The sequence below is a fragment of the Dipteris shenzhenensis genome, chromosome 19 (assembly GCF_047967505.1).
Source record: "Dipteris shenzhenensis isolate YYH24624 ecotype China chromosome 19, Dip_SZ_1.0, whole genome shotgun sequence".
In the NCBI taxonomy this organism is placed as follows: Eukaryota; Viridiplantae; Streptophyta; class Polypodiopsida; order Gleicheniales; family Dipteridaceae; genus Dipteris; species Dipteris shenzhenensis.
Genome location: NC_141614.1, coordinates 6,321,582 through 6,339,217, shown reverse-complemented (window position 1 = coordinate 6,339,217; position 17,636 = coordinate 6,321,582). Strand labels below are relative to the sequence as shown.

At 41.3% G+C, this 17,636-nt stretch overlaps 1 protein-coding gene across 1 annotated transcript; it reads left to right on the top strand.

The window, feature by feature from the left end:
- The first annotated feature begins 7,960 nt into the window (after nucleotides 1–7,960).
- Nucleotides 7,961–10,324, top strand: LOC147889987 (putative receptor-like protein kinase At5g20050). Its single transcript, XM_087390545.1, has 2 exons — nucleotides 7,961–8,739; nucleotides 8,929–10,324. The coding sequence occupies exons 1-2, from the start codon at nucleotides 7,989–7,991 to the stop codon at nucleotides 10,185–10,187; spliced, it is 2,010 nt and encodes a 669-aa protein (XP_087246671.1). The 5' UTR covers nucleotides 7,961–7,988; the 3' UTR covers nucleotides 10,188–10,324.
- The last annotated feature ends 7,312 nt before the right edge of the window (nucleotides 10,325–17,636 follow it).

Genomic DNA, 17,636 nt, shown 5'->3' with positions numbered 1-17,636 from the left:
TTTTGTCAGTAGGTCAAATGACGGAACACAACTACAAAGTCATCTTCGACGGTGATGAATGCTCTATCAGAGACAAATCCAAAAGAGGTCAGCTAGTAGCAAAAGGTGTCAAGGAAGGACGCTTATATAGGATGCTAGCTACAGTACCAGATAAACATGCCATGTCAGCTCAAATGCAACAGATGCCACTATCTGCAAAATGGCATAAGAGATATGGTCATGTCAACTTCAAGTACTTGTTAGATCTAAGGAATCAAAATATGGCAATTGGGATTCCGAAGCTACAGTTTCTTGGAAAGGTTTGTGAAGCATGCTGCTTCGGCAAACAAAAGCGAACCAACTTTGTCAGAAGTACCTCTCGTGCACGAGGTATTCTTGATTTAATTCATACAGATGTATGGGGTTATGCCCAGACCCGCAGCATCAATGGTTCACTTTATTACTTGACCTTCATCGACGACTACAGTAGATATTGTTGGGTCTACTTTCTGAAAGAGAAATCTGAAGTGTTTGCCAGATTTCAAGAATTTAAAGCCATGGTAGAAAACCAGACAGGCAGAAAAATCAAGGTCATGAGATCAGACAGAGGAGGTGAATACATGTCTTCAACCTTCATGAACTTTTGCAAAACTCACGGCATTCGAAGACAATTCACATGTGCAGATACTCCTCAGCAAAATGCAATAGCTGAAAGGAAGAATGGGACTTTAGCAGACAGTGCTAGAGCAATGCTTAGTGAAAAGCATCTTCCGAATCAGTATTGGGCAGAAGCAATAGCTACAGCTAACTACTTGCTTAATCGGCTTCCTACCGAACCGATACAAGGTATGACTCCTTATGAAGCATTCACTGGACACAAGCCACACATTGGGCATCTCCGCATATTTGGTTGCATAGCATATGCCCACATACATGATGATCATCGCAGGAAATTGGATGCAAAGTCACGCAAATGCATCATGGTTGGCTACAGTGAAGAAAGTAAAGCATACAAATTGTATGATCCCATCAACCGCAAAGTCATTATCTCCAGAGATGTAATCTTCGATGAGGAATCAGAATGGAAAACCTCACCTACATAGGAGATAGAAGCATCGACTTCACAATCATCTACAGAACAGGTTGATGAAGAAGAGCAAGAATTGCCAGCAACACCCCAATCAGCGTCACAGCAGCTCAGATGGTCTACTAGGGAAAGCAGACCACCAGCCAGATTGACATATGCTCAGAAAGGCAAAGCAATTCAGGTGGAAACCACCAACTATGCTCTTATGACTACCATCATGGCTACAGAAGAGCCAGTGTACTTCGAAGACGCAGTAGATAAGCCAGAATGGCAAACTGCTATGAATGAAGAGATGGATGCTTTGTATAAAAATAACACTTGGGAATTATGCGACCTTCCACCAGGAAAGAAGGCCATAGCCAACAAATGGGTATACAAAGTGAAGTACAATCCAGATGGCAGTATTCAGAGATACAAAGCCAGATTAGTTGCAAAAGGATTTGCACAACAATATGGCCAACATTATGATGAGACTTATGCTCCAGTAGCAAAGATGGATTCCATACGGTTCTTGATATCACTGGCGACACTCAGTAAATGGAATGTGTATCAGCTCGATGTCAAGAATGCATTTCTCAATGGTTATCTAGACGAGGAAGTCTACATGCAACAACCAGCTGGTTATGTTGAACCAGGACAGGAGAACAAGGGCCAAGGGCCTAGGGAGATGTACCTTTTTGTTCCCATATGGGGGTGATGGGACCCTCCATAGGCCTTGTTAGGAATCCATCTTTGCTACTAGAGCATCAATCTCATCATAGTCTTGACCATATTGCTGTGCAAATCCTTTTGCAACTAGTCTGGCTTTGTATCTTTGAATACTTCCATCCTGCTTTCCCTAGTAGACCGTCTGAGCTGCTATGGCTCTGCTTGGGGTGTTTCTAGCAATTCTTGCTCTTCTTCATCAATCTTTTCTTTAGATGACTGTGAAATCGGTACGTCTATCTCCTATGTGTTTGAGGTTTCCCATTCTAATTCCTCATCAAAGATTACATCTCTGGAGATAATGACCTTGTGGGTGATTTGATCATATAACTTGTATGCTTTGCTTTCTTCACTATAGCCAACCATGATGCATTTTCATGACTTCACATCCAATTTCGTGCAATGATCATCATGTATGTGGGCATATACTATGCAACCAAATATGCGGGGATGCCCAATGTGTGGCTTATGTCCAGTGAATGCTTCATAAGGTGTCATACCCTGAATTGGTTTGGTAGGAAGTCGATTAAGCAAACAGTTGCTATTGCTTCTCCCCAATATTGATTTGGAAGATGCTTCTCACTAAGCATTGCTCTAGCACTGTTTGCTAAAGTACCATTCTTCATTTTAGCTCTTGCATTCTACTGAGGAGTATCTACACAAGTGAATTGTCTTCGAATGCCGTGACTTTTGCAAAAGTTCATGAATGCTGAAGACATGTATCCACCTCCTCTATCTGATCTCATGACATGTTTGGTTTTCTATCATGGCTTTGAATTCTTGAAATCTAGAAAACACTTCAAATTTCTCTTTTAGAAAGTCGACCCAACAATATCTATTGTAGTCATCAATGAAAGTCAAGTAGTAAATTAAACCAATGATGATGCAGGTCTTGGCATAATCCCATACATCTGTATGTATCAAATCAAGAATACCTCATGCACGAGAGGTACTTCTACCAAAGTTGGTTCGCTTTTGTTTGCCGAAGTAGCATGCTTCGCAAACTTTTCCAAGAAACTGTAGCTTAGGAATCCCAATTGCCATATTTTGATTCCTACGATCTACCAAGCTCTTGCAATTAACATGACCATATCTCTTGTGCCATTTTGCAGATAGTGGCATCTGTTGTGGTTGAGATGGCATGGCATGCATATCTGGTACTATACCTAGCATTTTGTACAAGCATCCTTCCTTGAAACCTTTTCCTACTAGGTAAAGTATTTTGGATTTGTCTCTAATAGTGCATTCATCTCTGTCAAAGATGACTCGATAGTTGTGTTACGTCATCTGACCTACTGACAAGAGGTTCTTGCTGAGCTTTGGAACATAGAGTACATCTTTCACCAATTCTTTCATACCATTGAAACTGTTCATAGGGATAATGCCTATTCCTTGAATTGGATTCGGTGTCTTATTTAGCTGTGTAGATAATGGTTTCAACTCTATGAATGATTCTTGATGATTTGTCATGTGAGATGATGCACCGCTATCGATATACCAAGGATCTTGATCTGCTCAATCGACTTGATAGTAGTTGAAATCCTCTTTTGGATTGCAATCAGTGTCTAGGTACACTGTATCAGTCTTTTGCATTTCCTCATTTGCAAGAAACATATTTCCATGTTCATTTGTAAAATGACTGACTAGAATGTCCACCACGATGATTTCCTCTTCCGTAAAAATTCCCTCGATTGTTGCTAGATTGACTGCCTTGGTCGTACTGCTTCTTGCGGCAATCTCTTTCATAGTGTCCAAACTTATGATAGTAGTTGCATTGTATGTTTGACACGTTGGTGGATGCATTCCCTCGTCCTTGGAATCTTCCTCGGTTGGAATAATTTCCTCTTTGATGATTCTAATGTTGCTCAGGATGATGCTGATGCCAATGCTGACCTTGTTGATGATGACCACTTCTCTAGAATGATCTACCTCTGCCTCTGCCTCTGCTTCTGTCTGAAGCCATGAATGCCTAATCATTAGAATGACCTTTGCATGCATGAATGGCTTGAGTCCTGAGTTCTTCACCAAGTAAGACTGACTGAAGTTCTTCCAGTGTCAGAATTTGCTATTGGATGGCAATACTCTGGACTAGATTCTCGTATCCCTCTCCCATTCAGGGTGACTTGAACCATTTTTGTTGGATTCATAGTCTTTCCTGCTATTGCGAGTTGATTGTTGTAGTCTTTGATCCAAAGTGCATAAGCCTGATCGGTTTCGCTGCTATTGCAGAAAAACTGGCTGATTTGGTTTCTCGGTGTGAATCTTGGATGTGTTCTTGGACTCGTAGAGAGTTCCAAACATATCCCATGCTTCTTTTGATGTCTTGATTGTGTTGAGATGTCCTAGCATGACATCTTCACATTCTTCTTGATCAGGTGATATGCATACTTATCTTTCTTATCCCATTCTGCCTATGCTTGAGCAATGGTAGGATCTGTTGTAGGTGCAGAAATTGTTTGTGTAGCTCTCTAGAGATCCCGCTGTAGATCCTACTACTGGTGCTATGACAATAGGTGAAGTAGAGCTAGTGATGGCTGGATCGTCCAATGGTCTAGGTGTAGATCCATCGACTAGGCCATATACTCTACGACAACAAGTATAGACTTTGTACATCATAGTTGAGCGGAACATACTCCTCGTAATGCAATTAAGGCATCTTTGAAGAGCCTTCATTAATCGTCGCAAGGAAGGCTTTGAAGCCTTGGGTGCTGCAGAGAAGCCGGTAGCTGAGGGAGCAAAAGGCTCGTGAGTTGTAGAACTTCAGATAGAGTAGGATAACAAGGGGCTCTCTTCGTCAACAAGATGTACTCGACTTCGACCTGCCCTAGAATAGCTTCATCTTTGCAGCATTCCCTTAGTTGATTTCGGGTCCTCCATGGCTTTTCCTCATGTGCGTGATGAGAATGAGGCCAAATTGATCCCTCCTTCATCTTCTTAAAGACTCTGCACCTCTTCTTTGCATGAGTGGATCATCATTTGGCTTTGCTCCTAGAGCTAATTTAGGCTCCTTTTCCACTAGCTGGGTCGAGCTGCAACCCTTCCTCAAATCCTATCTCTCTACTCGTACCTTTTCCATTCCTTATACCTAGTCAACTCTCCCAAATTTATCTCTGTATATACTCTGGACATGCCCTCTCAAATGATCTCTCTTCCAAAAAAAAGCATCAGCCTACCCATCCCAAGAAGGGTCGCCAAATGTTAATCAAGGATTCACATCACTTTGTCTCCTGCATTCTAGCTTCATGGATGGGCATCGCAATTGTTAAGGTAGAGGAGAACCAAATGAGAGAGTAAAAAAAGAGGAAAGAGAGTGGGAGGTTGACTTGCATTGTTCAGGTGGTGGAAGTTTCCTATTCTACTTGCATTAACTAACAAAACTAAGTTACACACTCGGCTACCTTTCAAGATCCTTCTATGATATTTCCCTCAAAGGGGATCAAAATTACAACTCAAGGCTTTGCCTTTGAGAAACTAGAGAGTTCGTGCCCTTAAATCACCTAACTACACACACACATAGGGCCAAATTGACAATCTTTACATGGGCTTCCATCTAGTTGTTTACCTTTACTCTATGCGACCCACTAATAACCACTCGTGCAACGAAAGAGGGCTATGATGTACACTTGGATTCTCTCACCCACTTACACTCTCGCTAGGATTTCCTTGGCCATCCTTATCCTAACGTCCTTGGCCATCCTTATCCTAACGTCCACACTAACCTCCATCATGTGGGTACATCCCAACTCCTCCTGTGCACTACGTCACCTAATAGTCCACCATCACCTCGGGGTCTGTGCTATTCTAGCTGGCTACTTTGCCTATAACGGCTTCAATATCTTTGCCTTTTCCTATTTCCTTTGCCCTCACCCATGCTTTCTGTCTTCATCACTATGACATTGGAAAAACTTTCCAATTTAAGGAGCCTTAGAAAGTGCCTTCTCATGGAAAGTTTTTTGTTTCGTTTTGCAAAGGGAAAAATAAATAGCATAAGGAGAAAAGAAATCTTGAATTGTAAGAGCAAGAGAGGATCTTTATGCTGAACTCATCAAATATGAAATCATGTATTCATCAAAGGGTAGAGACTTGCCTTCTATAATTTCCTAAAAGATCAATATTGATACCCTTTATAAGAATCTTCATTAACAAGAAGCTTTATCCTTCATAGGGAACACAGATTGTAGTCCCACATTCATGCATAAAGCGTATGGACATTGTAATTTTGCAACCAAGCTCAAGACTACTCATTTAAAAACCATGATGTCCTCTACCTTTTACTCCAAAATCTATGTTTTATGCATAGACCACCTAGTTGCACACTCGAACCAAGATACCTTTATCTAAAGTGAAGACCTTTTTTAAAGATCCAAATCCCAAGCTTAGTGAGGTCTAAGAAAAGTGGGAAAAAATGAAGCGAATGAAAGAGGTGAGGGGCATGAAGAAAATGGGGAGTGGTAGGGCAAGAGTGGAGAAAAATGATTGAAAACGCGTGTTGAAAATGTGTATTGTGAAGGGGGGTGGGTGGAGGGAGGTGGGGTGGTGAAATTGGGAGCTACAGTCTCAAACCATTTAGCATTGTTTAAGCTACAGTCTTGAAATTTGATGTGTTTTCCCATTTCCTTGCAACAAAAAAAGAACTTAGTTTTATGAAAATCTACATTTTAGGTAGAAAGTCAATGAATTGTACAAGATTGAAGAGCCCTTGTATTAATGTGATTGGATAGGAGCCATGGAAAAAGGGGTTTTGTCAAAATGACATAGTTCATGTGAACTAGGAACAGGAGCCTAGACAAAGAGGACCCTTTAATAGTGATATGTGGCCTATTCGTGTGTTGTTTTGGATGGTTTAAGAAAAGTGGAAAAGAACGAAATAAATGAAAGAGGTGACAGGCATGAAGAAACAGTGGAACTGCAAGGTAGGGAGTGGAGAAAAATGATTGAAAATGCATGTGGATAATGTGTGTTGTGAAGGGAGGTGGGTGGACGGACGTGGGGTGGTGAAATTGCAAGGGAGATTTTTAAAAAGTACATGTTGCATCAGAAGATGTGAATCTTCCTTAGGAGGAACCGAACAATGAAGAAGGTGCCAAAAGGGATGTCGTTGTGGTGAAATGGGCACTAAGAGTGCAACTACATGCTTGGAGGACCCACAAAGGAACCATGGAATGGGGGCAGGGCCTCTTGGGCTTGTCAAAATAGGGCATCATGTGGATTTTGAGGGATGAACAATTGGCTCAAACCACCCTCAACATCGTCCATTTCAACCTTCGGTCCTACATCCTAGGCATCATAGGCTCGGCATTTAATTGTGGCAATTCTATTGGTGTCCAAGGATCTCTGTAACTTGGCAAATCATTAAATTTTTGTCATAGAGTATTTAGAGACTGACAGCCATTGTTGCCATTGTTTTTCACACAATAGGGGAGGTGCCATATGCTCTTGGCCCTTCACATTGGTGAGCATACAGTTATTTTTTGAGCCTAGATGTCGAGGAAACTAGTTTTATCAAGCTAAGAGAGGACTAGTGAAATACGAGAACAATTAGTATAGATGCATTGAAGTGGTTGGCATAATAGAAGGGATTGGTGCTCAACTTGTGAAGCCGCATGAAAACATATTGCTTCAAGGAGACACTACTTGTTTAAGGTGTCACCTAGTTGGAGCCAAAAGCCTTCTATTACCTTTCTCAACAAGAAAGCTACAAGATGGAACGGTTGTGTTTTGCAAACAGAAGCCAATTTATAATTCTCTAATGCTCTTTTCCAAGTTGATGGAATCAATAGTTTTGCAAGAGAAGGCATGTTTAAGATATTGCATTATTTTGCACTCTCAAGCTTAAACTTGTTTTCTAGCATGCACTCCTTTCGTATTAAGAGAACTATCACATACACCTACCTCTGCTATTGGCTTGTTGTGCAAAATTTCTAAGGCCACACGAGTCAATTTGCCCAAGCACATGGTTGCAAGAGTGCACCGTAGGGAGAGAGGCGGGTGACAATAGCCCTAGCGTGAGAGGAGCCCAAAAATCACAACAGGAGACTAAGTCAAAGAGAAGAAAAGTCGTAAAGGTTGTGATGTTGTGTCGTAGGGGGCGGGACGATGGGTTTGTCATTTACGACTGTTACGGCTGGCTGGCTGAGGGCATCACACCTCCAAAATGTTCTCCCTTGTGATTTCTTTGTGAGTGTTTGAGCGGCCCTCCTCGTCCTCCTCCTCCACCATGACCCCCCTCCTCCTCCTCCTCCTCCTCCTCCTGCCCCCGTCCCTCCTCCTCGCCTCCCCTTGCCCCTCCTCCTGCTCCAACCTCCCCATCTCCTACCCCTTCGGCGCTAACGCCCATTGTGGCTTCCCTGGCTTCAACCTCTCCTGCTCCTCCTCCGACCCCCCTCAGTGGCTCCTCCCTCTCGATCCTCCCGTCCTTTACGATGTCCGAGGCATCGACTACCCTCGTGGTTCCAGTTATGCCTTTGTTAACCTTTCCTCCACGGCCTCCACTTGTGACCTAATCCACACACATGACATCCTCGATTCTCAGACCCGCTTGGCCTACGCCGACGCAAACATGACTCTCACTTATTCCTTGGAAAATACTTTCGTCTTCTTCGACTGCATGAATCCCGTTGATCCTTACTTGCAGCCCGCCGTTGGCTCTGCGCTATTTTATTGTACTGAATTGTCTGCGAAGTGTCCAGACGTTGCAGATGTTGCTATACCATGCAGGCAATACACACTGCAGAAAGAGCTGAATTTGAGCCAGGTTTTGACCTCGAATAAGTGCAAGAGCTACGCAGCATACCTTCCAGACGATACCACTGCATCTTTACAAGTTTACGTTGCTTGGAGCCTGCAATTCCAGAACCACTTGCAGTGCGGGGCCTGTGAGGAATCGAAAGGTTCTTGCGGCCACGACGACCAAAATGACTTTCTGTGCGTCTGTCCCGGCAATAAATCATCCACTAGCACTTGTACAGGTAAACTCTGATCAGTGCAGCTCTCTGTAGCATCGGTAGATGTGAAATTAATAAGCTTTGCTTTGAAGCCCGGCCCGGACAACTACTAAGCTAGTGAATCCAATGTCTATTATTTTTCTCATCGGCAAGTTATCTCAACTCCAGTACCACAGATCAATTGTCATCTGATTTCTTCTTTACTGTACGCAGAATCATCTTGCGTCGGTACCCTATGCAGCACTGCGCACAAAGCATTGGCTTTCGGAGTGCCCTCTGCAGCAATACTTGGCTCCATCGCCGTGTTTCTTCTGTGTTTCGTCCGGCACAGGAGAAGAAAGTCCATGAGAAGCATACTCAGTTCTTCCGGTGACAGTCTCCGTGTAGAACGAGCTATGCGGCATGCTGACTTCAACATAGGTAGCTTATTTGAGGGGCCGACGGAAATCCCTTATTTTGTACTAGCGGCAGCCACACAATCTTTTACGACGATTCTGGGAGAAGGAGGTTTTGGTGTAGTGTACAAGGGCGCACTTGCGAGCGGAGATACGATCGCAGTGAAAGTGCTAGACGGAAACTCCAGGCACAGCGACAAGCAGTTCTTGAACGAAGTCGCCACTGTCGGAAACATTCACCATGTTCACGTGGTTAGACTGCTAGGTTTCTGTATTCAGAATTTTCAAAGGATTCTGGTTTACGAGTACGTCCCCAATGGATCCCTGGATAAATGTCTCTTCTCCGATCATCATGAAGGGGAGATGATAGTTCTGACGTGGAAGCAACGCTACCAGATAGCTTTGGGCGTAGCACGAGGCCTCAGCTACATGCACGAAGAGTGCAGACATCGCATTATTCACTGTGACATCAAGCCTCAAAATATTCTGCTGGACGATTTGCTGTTCCCAAAGATAGCAGATTTCGGGCTAGCCAAGCTGATGTCGAGGGAAGCGAGCAGGGGGCTGACACTGGCGAAAGGAACGCCAGGGTATGTGGCGCCGGAGTTTTGGGCTGGAGGGGAGAGCGAGGTAACGACCAAGATCGATGTGTACAGCTACGGGATGGTGTTGCTGGAGCTGATCAGCGGGAGGAGGAACTGGGGGGAGGGGGGCTGCTTCCCGAGGAGGGCATTCGAGGGAGCGATGAGAGGGGAGTATGCGGCGATAGTGGACGAGAGGATATTGATGCTGCAGGATATCGGAGGAGTGCTGCGGGAGGATTTGGTGGATTGGGAGCAGGTGAGGAGGGCGACCTTGGTTGCGTTGTGGTGTATAGGGGTGGAGGCGAGGAGGAGGCCGAGCATGAGCCGCGTGGTGCAGTATTTGGAAGGAGTGGCAGCCGTGCCTCTCGATCCGCCCACCCCAACTTTCCTTGCATTCTTGGCCAACCTCTCAACTCCACCTTCTCTCGCAGACTCTTCTCTACACACTAAATCCACCCTTCACAATGCCTCTACCCTCTCTCATGGTCGTTAGAATTTGGTGGAGCATGCAAGAATTCTATAACACAAGTTGGTAAACACGTGAGGACAAAGCCTTGTTCCTCTCTTAAGTGCTCTCCTCAACAAACGGATGCATCAATTTTACGAGCAAAAACCTATGAGCAGGTTTATCTGAGCGTGTTTTTCAAGAGATTTAAAAAATAGTATTTCTTTAGGAAACACGGTATTTTTACTTTTATTTTATACAAACTAGTCACTCATTCATTTTTACATAACATAAATCTTCTTATCCATAGACATCCGTTTGTACCCTTGTTATTACCTTAAAAAAGTGTTGAAAAATAATTTTTTAAAGAAACATCCCTCATAATCACTCTCAATGTAATAATATTATACATAAATAATTACTTATTAAACACATTTATATCATATGGCAATATCTTCTAGTGTTTTTATAGTATTAATAACAAGATATTTATGGACATGTTTTTAAAGAAGTTTAAATTACTATAAACAAGTATTAACTTGGGCTTAAATATCACTTTCATAAAATACATGTAATATTTAATACTATATATGCAAGATTTTTCAAAATATAACCTCATCAATGTGCTCAAATGGGGCTTTCCGATCAATTTGAGTGGCTGAATGACTATATTTGGACATTGGATGTGAAAGTTATGTCACTTTTAAAAGTACTGTCCAAGGTAGTTTCGCTAGGGAAGACTACTCAAAGGGGTTTCGCTAGCGAAACTATCTTGATGGCTTGCTTCAATGAGTTTTCTTTGGAGAAGCCCTTTCATGAAGATAGGTTGAGAGAGGTTTTTCAATGTCACCCCCTATTAAGTAAAAGTTGTTAAGAAGGATCATAAGGGAATTTTCATGGAGAAGTCTACTCTACATGTGGGTTTCTTCAAAAGCCATCCCATTCTGTTCTCACCATTCCCAAAGATTCACGTAAAGATTCGTGTATAAAATAGGCATTGCTACAATACTTTGCATATTTCTAAGTGAAACTATGTTTACTTCCGATCCATTTTTGCCATATTTTTACATAGTTGAAAGCTTTTTTTTTCCTTCGCTCGGACGCTTGGAAGATTTTGGTCGGAAAATGCTCGTCCCCCTCAACAAACTGGAGAGCGAAAGAGTTGGATTAGATCTTTAACAGTAATCAATTGAGTCAGTGGAATTCATCGCTTATGAGAACACCATGCCTCATCGATTGGTATCTTTTATAATGCTCGATTAAATGCTAAAAACTCCACCTGCTAAAACACTAAACAAATAGCAAAAATGGGATGAGCACTTTGCTCTTTTATGAGAATTTAATTGGAAATTGAAAGATCAGATTTCCAAATCCATACTGCATCTTTGAACATCCTACAGACACGGCAAGTACGATCATTAGCAATAAGCAACTTGCAAGTTGCATTCAATCGCATTTAAAGTACCATTTATTATGTGCAAACTTGTTAAGTTACATTAATTTGTCCATTTTTCCAAAACAAAAAACAAAAGAATATGTGAATTTTATTCTTTAAAGCAAATCCACCATTTTATTTGTACGCCTAAAAGTTATTCAAAGCATTAGTATGAATACTTTATTCATGTGATTAAAGGGATGGTCGACAAGTTGTAAGCTAAGGATGCCCACCTTTAGTACGAATCCTTTATTCTTTATTTTTATGACTAAAAATTAAAGTATGAGTATGAATAAAGTATTAGTAAGAATTCTTTATTCATATAAATAATGCGTAGCTATATGGGTGGTTTCAATCTAAGGGTTCCTACTTTTGGTTCCTCTCGTGCATTATCTTTAAGGTATTCCAATAAATTAGACGAGTGACACATGGCAGCTTCTCTAAGCTCGAATGTCCACTATGGTATCCTAGGTGAGATATGGGGCTATGTGACCACACTTGCATTCATTCCCTGGGGGACCAACTCCCTTTAGTAATGAAACCCTATCAAAATCTTGAGTATGAGATGAATTTAAAAATATACCATGAGTAGAAATTAGTCAAATTAACATCGTTGTGTTCTATACTAAAAGAGCTTCAAATATGTCTTTACACCTTGAAATTTAGGTAACACATGAAAGAGTTACATTAATTTGAAAGGAGATGGGTTTTCATATTTTAGTGTACTTTTTGTTCCGCCTCCCCTCATCCAAAAGAAAACCCCCTTGGGCCTCACATATTATGAAAAATATGTACAAATCTTAAAATCTTGCATATTTTTCACGGTATATGCCTTATATTTTGTGGGAGGGAGGACATGAGTTTTCATATTTTTCCTTTGCATATTTCAAATTTTTAAAGGAAATCCATGCATATTCTATGTGCACCTTGTCCCCCCATACCCTAGATTTTGGACGAGGGTAGTAACATAATACATATTGAGTTGACACCCCAGGATTCATTCCATAACTTGATTGAGGTATGGAGTGTGATTTAGCAACCTATATGGCACATGAGGTGGCAAATACATACAACTTGCGGCAAATTCAAAGCTGGATAGATGGGCTACCCCTTGCATCGCAAACACACTTCATCGAGATAAAAGCTTGAGAAAAATACTCTCCTTCCCATCACTCACCTCCTCGTGAAACCAAATACAAGGTAGATCACCACTATATTATAGCTTCTTTAAATGAGGTTTACCTCTGAAATTGCATCAATAATTCTCTCTAATTCTCTTTCAGGAATAGCATCAATATTCTACAATTTCACTATGATATTGCATGTAATGGTTGGTGCCACTTGTTGGAAAGCGTCCTTTAAGGTGCACAAAGATTTATCCAACATAACAAATCCAATCTTGAATCGATCAGCTAGATGCTCTTCAAACCATCTTGTTACCATACTACATTCTACAAGAGGACCGATCCACAAGAAACAGAGCATGAAGGTGGCATAAATTCGAAGCTATTGAAGCATGTGATAGAGATGCCAAAACCTTAACATCATCTTTTCATTCTTTTGAGGGCCTATGGGCAAGAAATCTTGAACTTTTAATTCAACAATGCGCCATTGAGAATTCTGAATAGGAGTATGCGTAGTTAAACTTTGACAAGATTTGTCAATTTTTAGGGCAGAAAACATTCTTCAAATCTTGATCTCTTAACTTCATTCAAACCACCAAGATCTAGAGAGAATGGAGCATGCATTCAAATCTTAATCTCATATCCTTGTTCACAACATCATTGTGCAAACATCACCAAATCTTCATAGGATATATATCATAAGATACCAAGCATAGGTGTGGAAGGGTTTGGCCAAGTAGCCAAATACCATTGGGTCATACTATGGTGAGAGATTTGGCCATGTGGCCAACCTTGATCTTTTGATTTCTTCAAAGCACAAGGTATGGAGGTATTTGGCTGAGATTTGGCCGTGATTTGGCCAAATCTTGATGTCATATCTATTTTCATGTCATAGCACCATGGTCGATAGAGTGATGAGACTTGGCCATGCTACCAATAATTCTCAATCTCATACCTTTCTTCAATACCATGGCCAAATCTACATGGGACATACATCATAAGAGACCAAGCATCCAAATCACCAATGGGTCATACTGTAGTGAGAAATTTGGCCATGTGGTGAGATCTTGACATCTTGGAACTTTTCAAAGCACCAAGGTCTCGAGTGATTGGGCCACTTGGCCAAATCTTGATGTCTTACCAAATTTCATGTAGCACCATAGTCAAAAGTAATTGTCCCTATGGGCAAATGGATATAGGCCATACCTCATAAGAGACTGCGCATAGATGTGTAATGAGTTAGCTCAACGGCCAAATCTACCACTAGGGCATACTATAGTAAGAGATTTGGTAATGTGGTAAACTCTTAATCTCTTTCCTTTATTCAAATCAGCAAGATATAGAGAGGTTGGGTCATGTGTTCAAATCTTAATCTCATATAATGACTTGGTGTAGACATGGCCAAATTTACATAGGCCATGGCATCGTAAGACCAAGAATAGGTGTGGAAGGATTTGGCCAAGTGGCCAAACCTATCGCTTGGGCATACTGTAGTGAGAGATTCCACCATGTGGCCAAATCTTAATTTGTCATCTTCCTTCAAGGCATGTAGGTGTATATATATTTGGCCCTATGGCCAAATATTAATCTCATATCTTTGTGAACCATGGTTCATAGAGATTTGGCCATGTCGTTGTTGCAAGAGATGTGCTATTCATATAGCATTATATGCTTGTTTCAAGTATTTATTGTCTTTGAGCTACATTTGCGAACAATGTTTTTTGTCTAGTTAACATTGAACCTAAAGATAATAATTTGTACATTTTTTGGATTTTTTGTTGAAAAGAAACATCCAAAAAGGTTGTATAGGAAGTATTAAGTGGATTTGAAGACAAAACCATATCTTGATACTGTAACATGTACATTACTAAGGGTAGAAAGTTGGCAGATGTTCACTAATTTGTACTCTTGCCTAATAAAAATGCACTCACTTGTGTTGGGTCAATGCAAAAAGTGGAAAAAGAAGTTGTTAGAAATGAGGGAGATATTGGATTGTTGATTTTGGCAAAACACAACAAGAAATACCTCTTAGATTCCATAGAGTAGTAAGTAACATGTATGAAGTCTAATGTGGATGCAAACATGCATACAAGGGGTTTGATAAAAAAATTATATGGTGGTAATTTTATTGCTACACATTGCTCATCATGACTCCAACTAGCATGGTAGTTAACAATCAGCATGGTGGTTGAATAACCCCCCCAAATTTCATAAAATGCAAATGAAAATTAGCCATCATAATGCCAATAGACAACCAGAATAGTGGCTACAACCGGCTGACCCCTTTTGCCTACAAATAATTCTCCCCTCCCTGACAAGCAATTCCCTCTCTCTTGCTTATAAGCCTCCCCAACAAGCTATAGTCTCATGGATTCAATATACAATCTTCCTCTACAAACTGACACACCAGCATGCTGTCTAAACCTAGAAATCATCTTGATGATGACTCACACACTTGTGCACACTGTTAGTTGGTTATCTGATCCCACTACCCACCAAGTTGCCCAAAAATGCCAATTGATAAATGCACAAGGGAGATGGTTTAGAAATATTTGGATTTGGACTTCTGAGCAAAAAGTTATGCTCCCCCATAATTTGATGCTTTTTATGACAAAGATGAGTAGATTTTCGACCTTTTGGTGACCCCCAAAAAAAATTCTTAGAAGAGAATGGATGTGGGAGACCTCCCTTTCAATTTGGAAAGAGACAATTTTAGGTTTTGCTAGATGAAAGGCTCTTTTTGGCCTTGAAGTTTTGGAGATTTGGAGACTTCACATGAGCAGTTATAATCTTTTAAAGTTCAAGGTTCCCTTGTGCAATATTTTCACCCTACTAGAACCCATGGGAAATTGAACCCACAATCTCTTAACCACAACTACTTAGCACTAAGGTAGGCTACCTTACATGAGGATAAGTGGCAAGTACTTACATATGTCAAAGCTTGGAAGAGGGGTGCCCTAAGTTTTAAACTTAGATTATGATTTTGAAAAGGTGAATAGGTCAACCTTCCTTGGATTCTTTTCGGCCCTGCAAGGGTCTAAGGGATGGACATGATCAATTTTTGCTAATCAGGTCCATCCCACTTCTTTCGGTTCATTTGGTTGATTTGACTAGTTTAAGTTGTGGTTTAGTGTTTGTTTAAGGCTTTCTAATGTTCTCCTAATGTGTTATTAGGGTCAAGTTTTTGTCCTCTTGTGGAGATCCTAAATGTTCTTGTCTTTTGTTGGGTATTTCTCTCTAGAGATCGGAGGCTCTCTTTGTCTCTTGTATGACACCACCTTTATTAAAAGCATGTGATATATTTAACTCTTGCCAAAATAGCCTCGTCCCCACTTTTATTTAATTCCAAAATAGCCACATCCCCACTTTTATTTAATGGTCTATCCACCACACACACACACACACACACACACACACACACACACACACACGCGCGCGCGCACGTGCACATGCACACACCTCTTTTCTCTCCTCTCTTTCACTCATGAGTCATCTACCTTTCCCCATATTCCTTCACCTTCACTTGCCTTTTCTCTTTCCCTTTCCTTCCAATTTACACCTATCTTTCCCTTTTACAAGTTATTGGAAGCATTTATCAAGCTACTTTACACTTATACTTATAATGACATTCCAAAAGATAGGGCCTTAGTGGGATCCCCACCATTTTTTTGTTTGGCACCATCACCTTCTCCTTTCTCTACTTCTTGGGCACTGCCAAGCAAATTGAACTTCCTCCTCCTACCTACTTCACCCCTTCTCTTCTACTCACTTATTTCCTCCAAGGTCCATGCTCTAATTCTCTTCCCCTTCAAAGCTTGTACTTGTGTACATGTAGCCCCTTTGCAACTAATTTTATTCATTCATGGCTCTCCTTTTGCACGACTATGAGCTTCTACTAGTGTTCATAGCTATTCCTCCTAGTCATGTAGCTCTTGTGTTCCTTGTGGTTTCCTTCAAGTGACAAGCAATTCATGGGCATCTTCAATGGAGCTTCCTCTCCTTGTGCTCATAGGTCATGTCCACTACATGCCCTAGCGCTTCTTTACAACCGGGTTTCCTGTTATCGTCTCTTGTGCTCATAGGTTGTGGTGGCCATTACATGCTCTGGAGCTTCTTTACACAGTCAACCAAGTAGCCTTTTGTTGTCTCTTGTATTGTTCAATGGTGTTTTCTTGTTGGCTTGAGCTTCTATAAGGCTCCTCTTATGTGGTACCTATTCACAAACTATTTGAGCCTTCTTAGGTTTGCATTGGTGTTATATAGCCCATCTTGGGTGTATTAGAGTTGCTCATTCAAGGAGTCCGATATGTCTCTTGTTCTTGAATGAAGATCCTTCTAGCTCTCATGAACCTTGTGACAAAGTGCGGATCGTACTAAGCCTAGTGTACATAAGATCGATGTAAGGACTACGGAGGCTCAAAGCATATAATGAAAAACATGAGGAGAGAGAAACCAAATGGGAAACACTCAATCTATTTCAATCTATATGATCAACAATACATGATAGGCTTCTTATATAGAGAGAGCCTTTAGAATAGTCAAACCATGTGGGATCCTCTCATCCACATCTCTCCTTGTGGATATCCTCAATCCACATCTCCACATCATGTAGTCCACATCCTAGGGTGGCTACTTTAATTCTTTCCTATACCATACCTTAGCCCTTTAATCTATGTGCTCATGGCACCATATCTCTCAACACCTCCCCTTGGTGCCATGATCCTTTGGCTACTGCAAGGTGGTCAGATGTGAGTTACATTCCATCACCTCCCCTTAGTGCATACATTGCTACTTAAGGTGGTCAAGTGTGGTTTTTACATGTCAATACCTCCCCTGGGTGCTTTCATAGCTACTCTCAAGTGGTCAGGTTTGATTTACAACATATACCTAGGCAAGGTTGGCAAGGGTTTTTGTTTCTCAATACATTCCATTGATGTC

What these genes read in the sequence shown, in the direction of transcription:
- LOC147889987 (XM_087390545.1), top strand. Translation starts at nt 7,989, where the DNA reads ATGACCCCCCTCCTCCTCCTCCTCCTCCTCCTCCTGCCCCCGTCCCTC. An exon ending in ATCCACTAGCACTTGTACAG is followed by an intron (nt 8,740 to 8,928) that starts GTAAACTCTGAT and finishes TACTGTACGCAG; the next exon opens with AATCATCTTGCGTCGGTACC.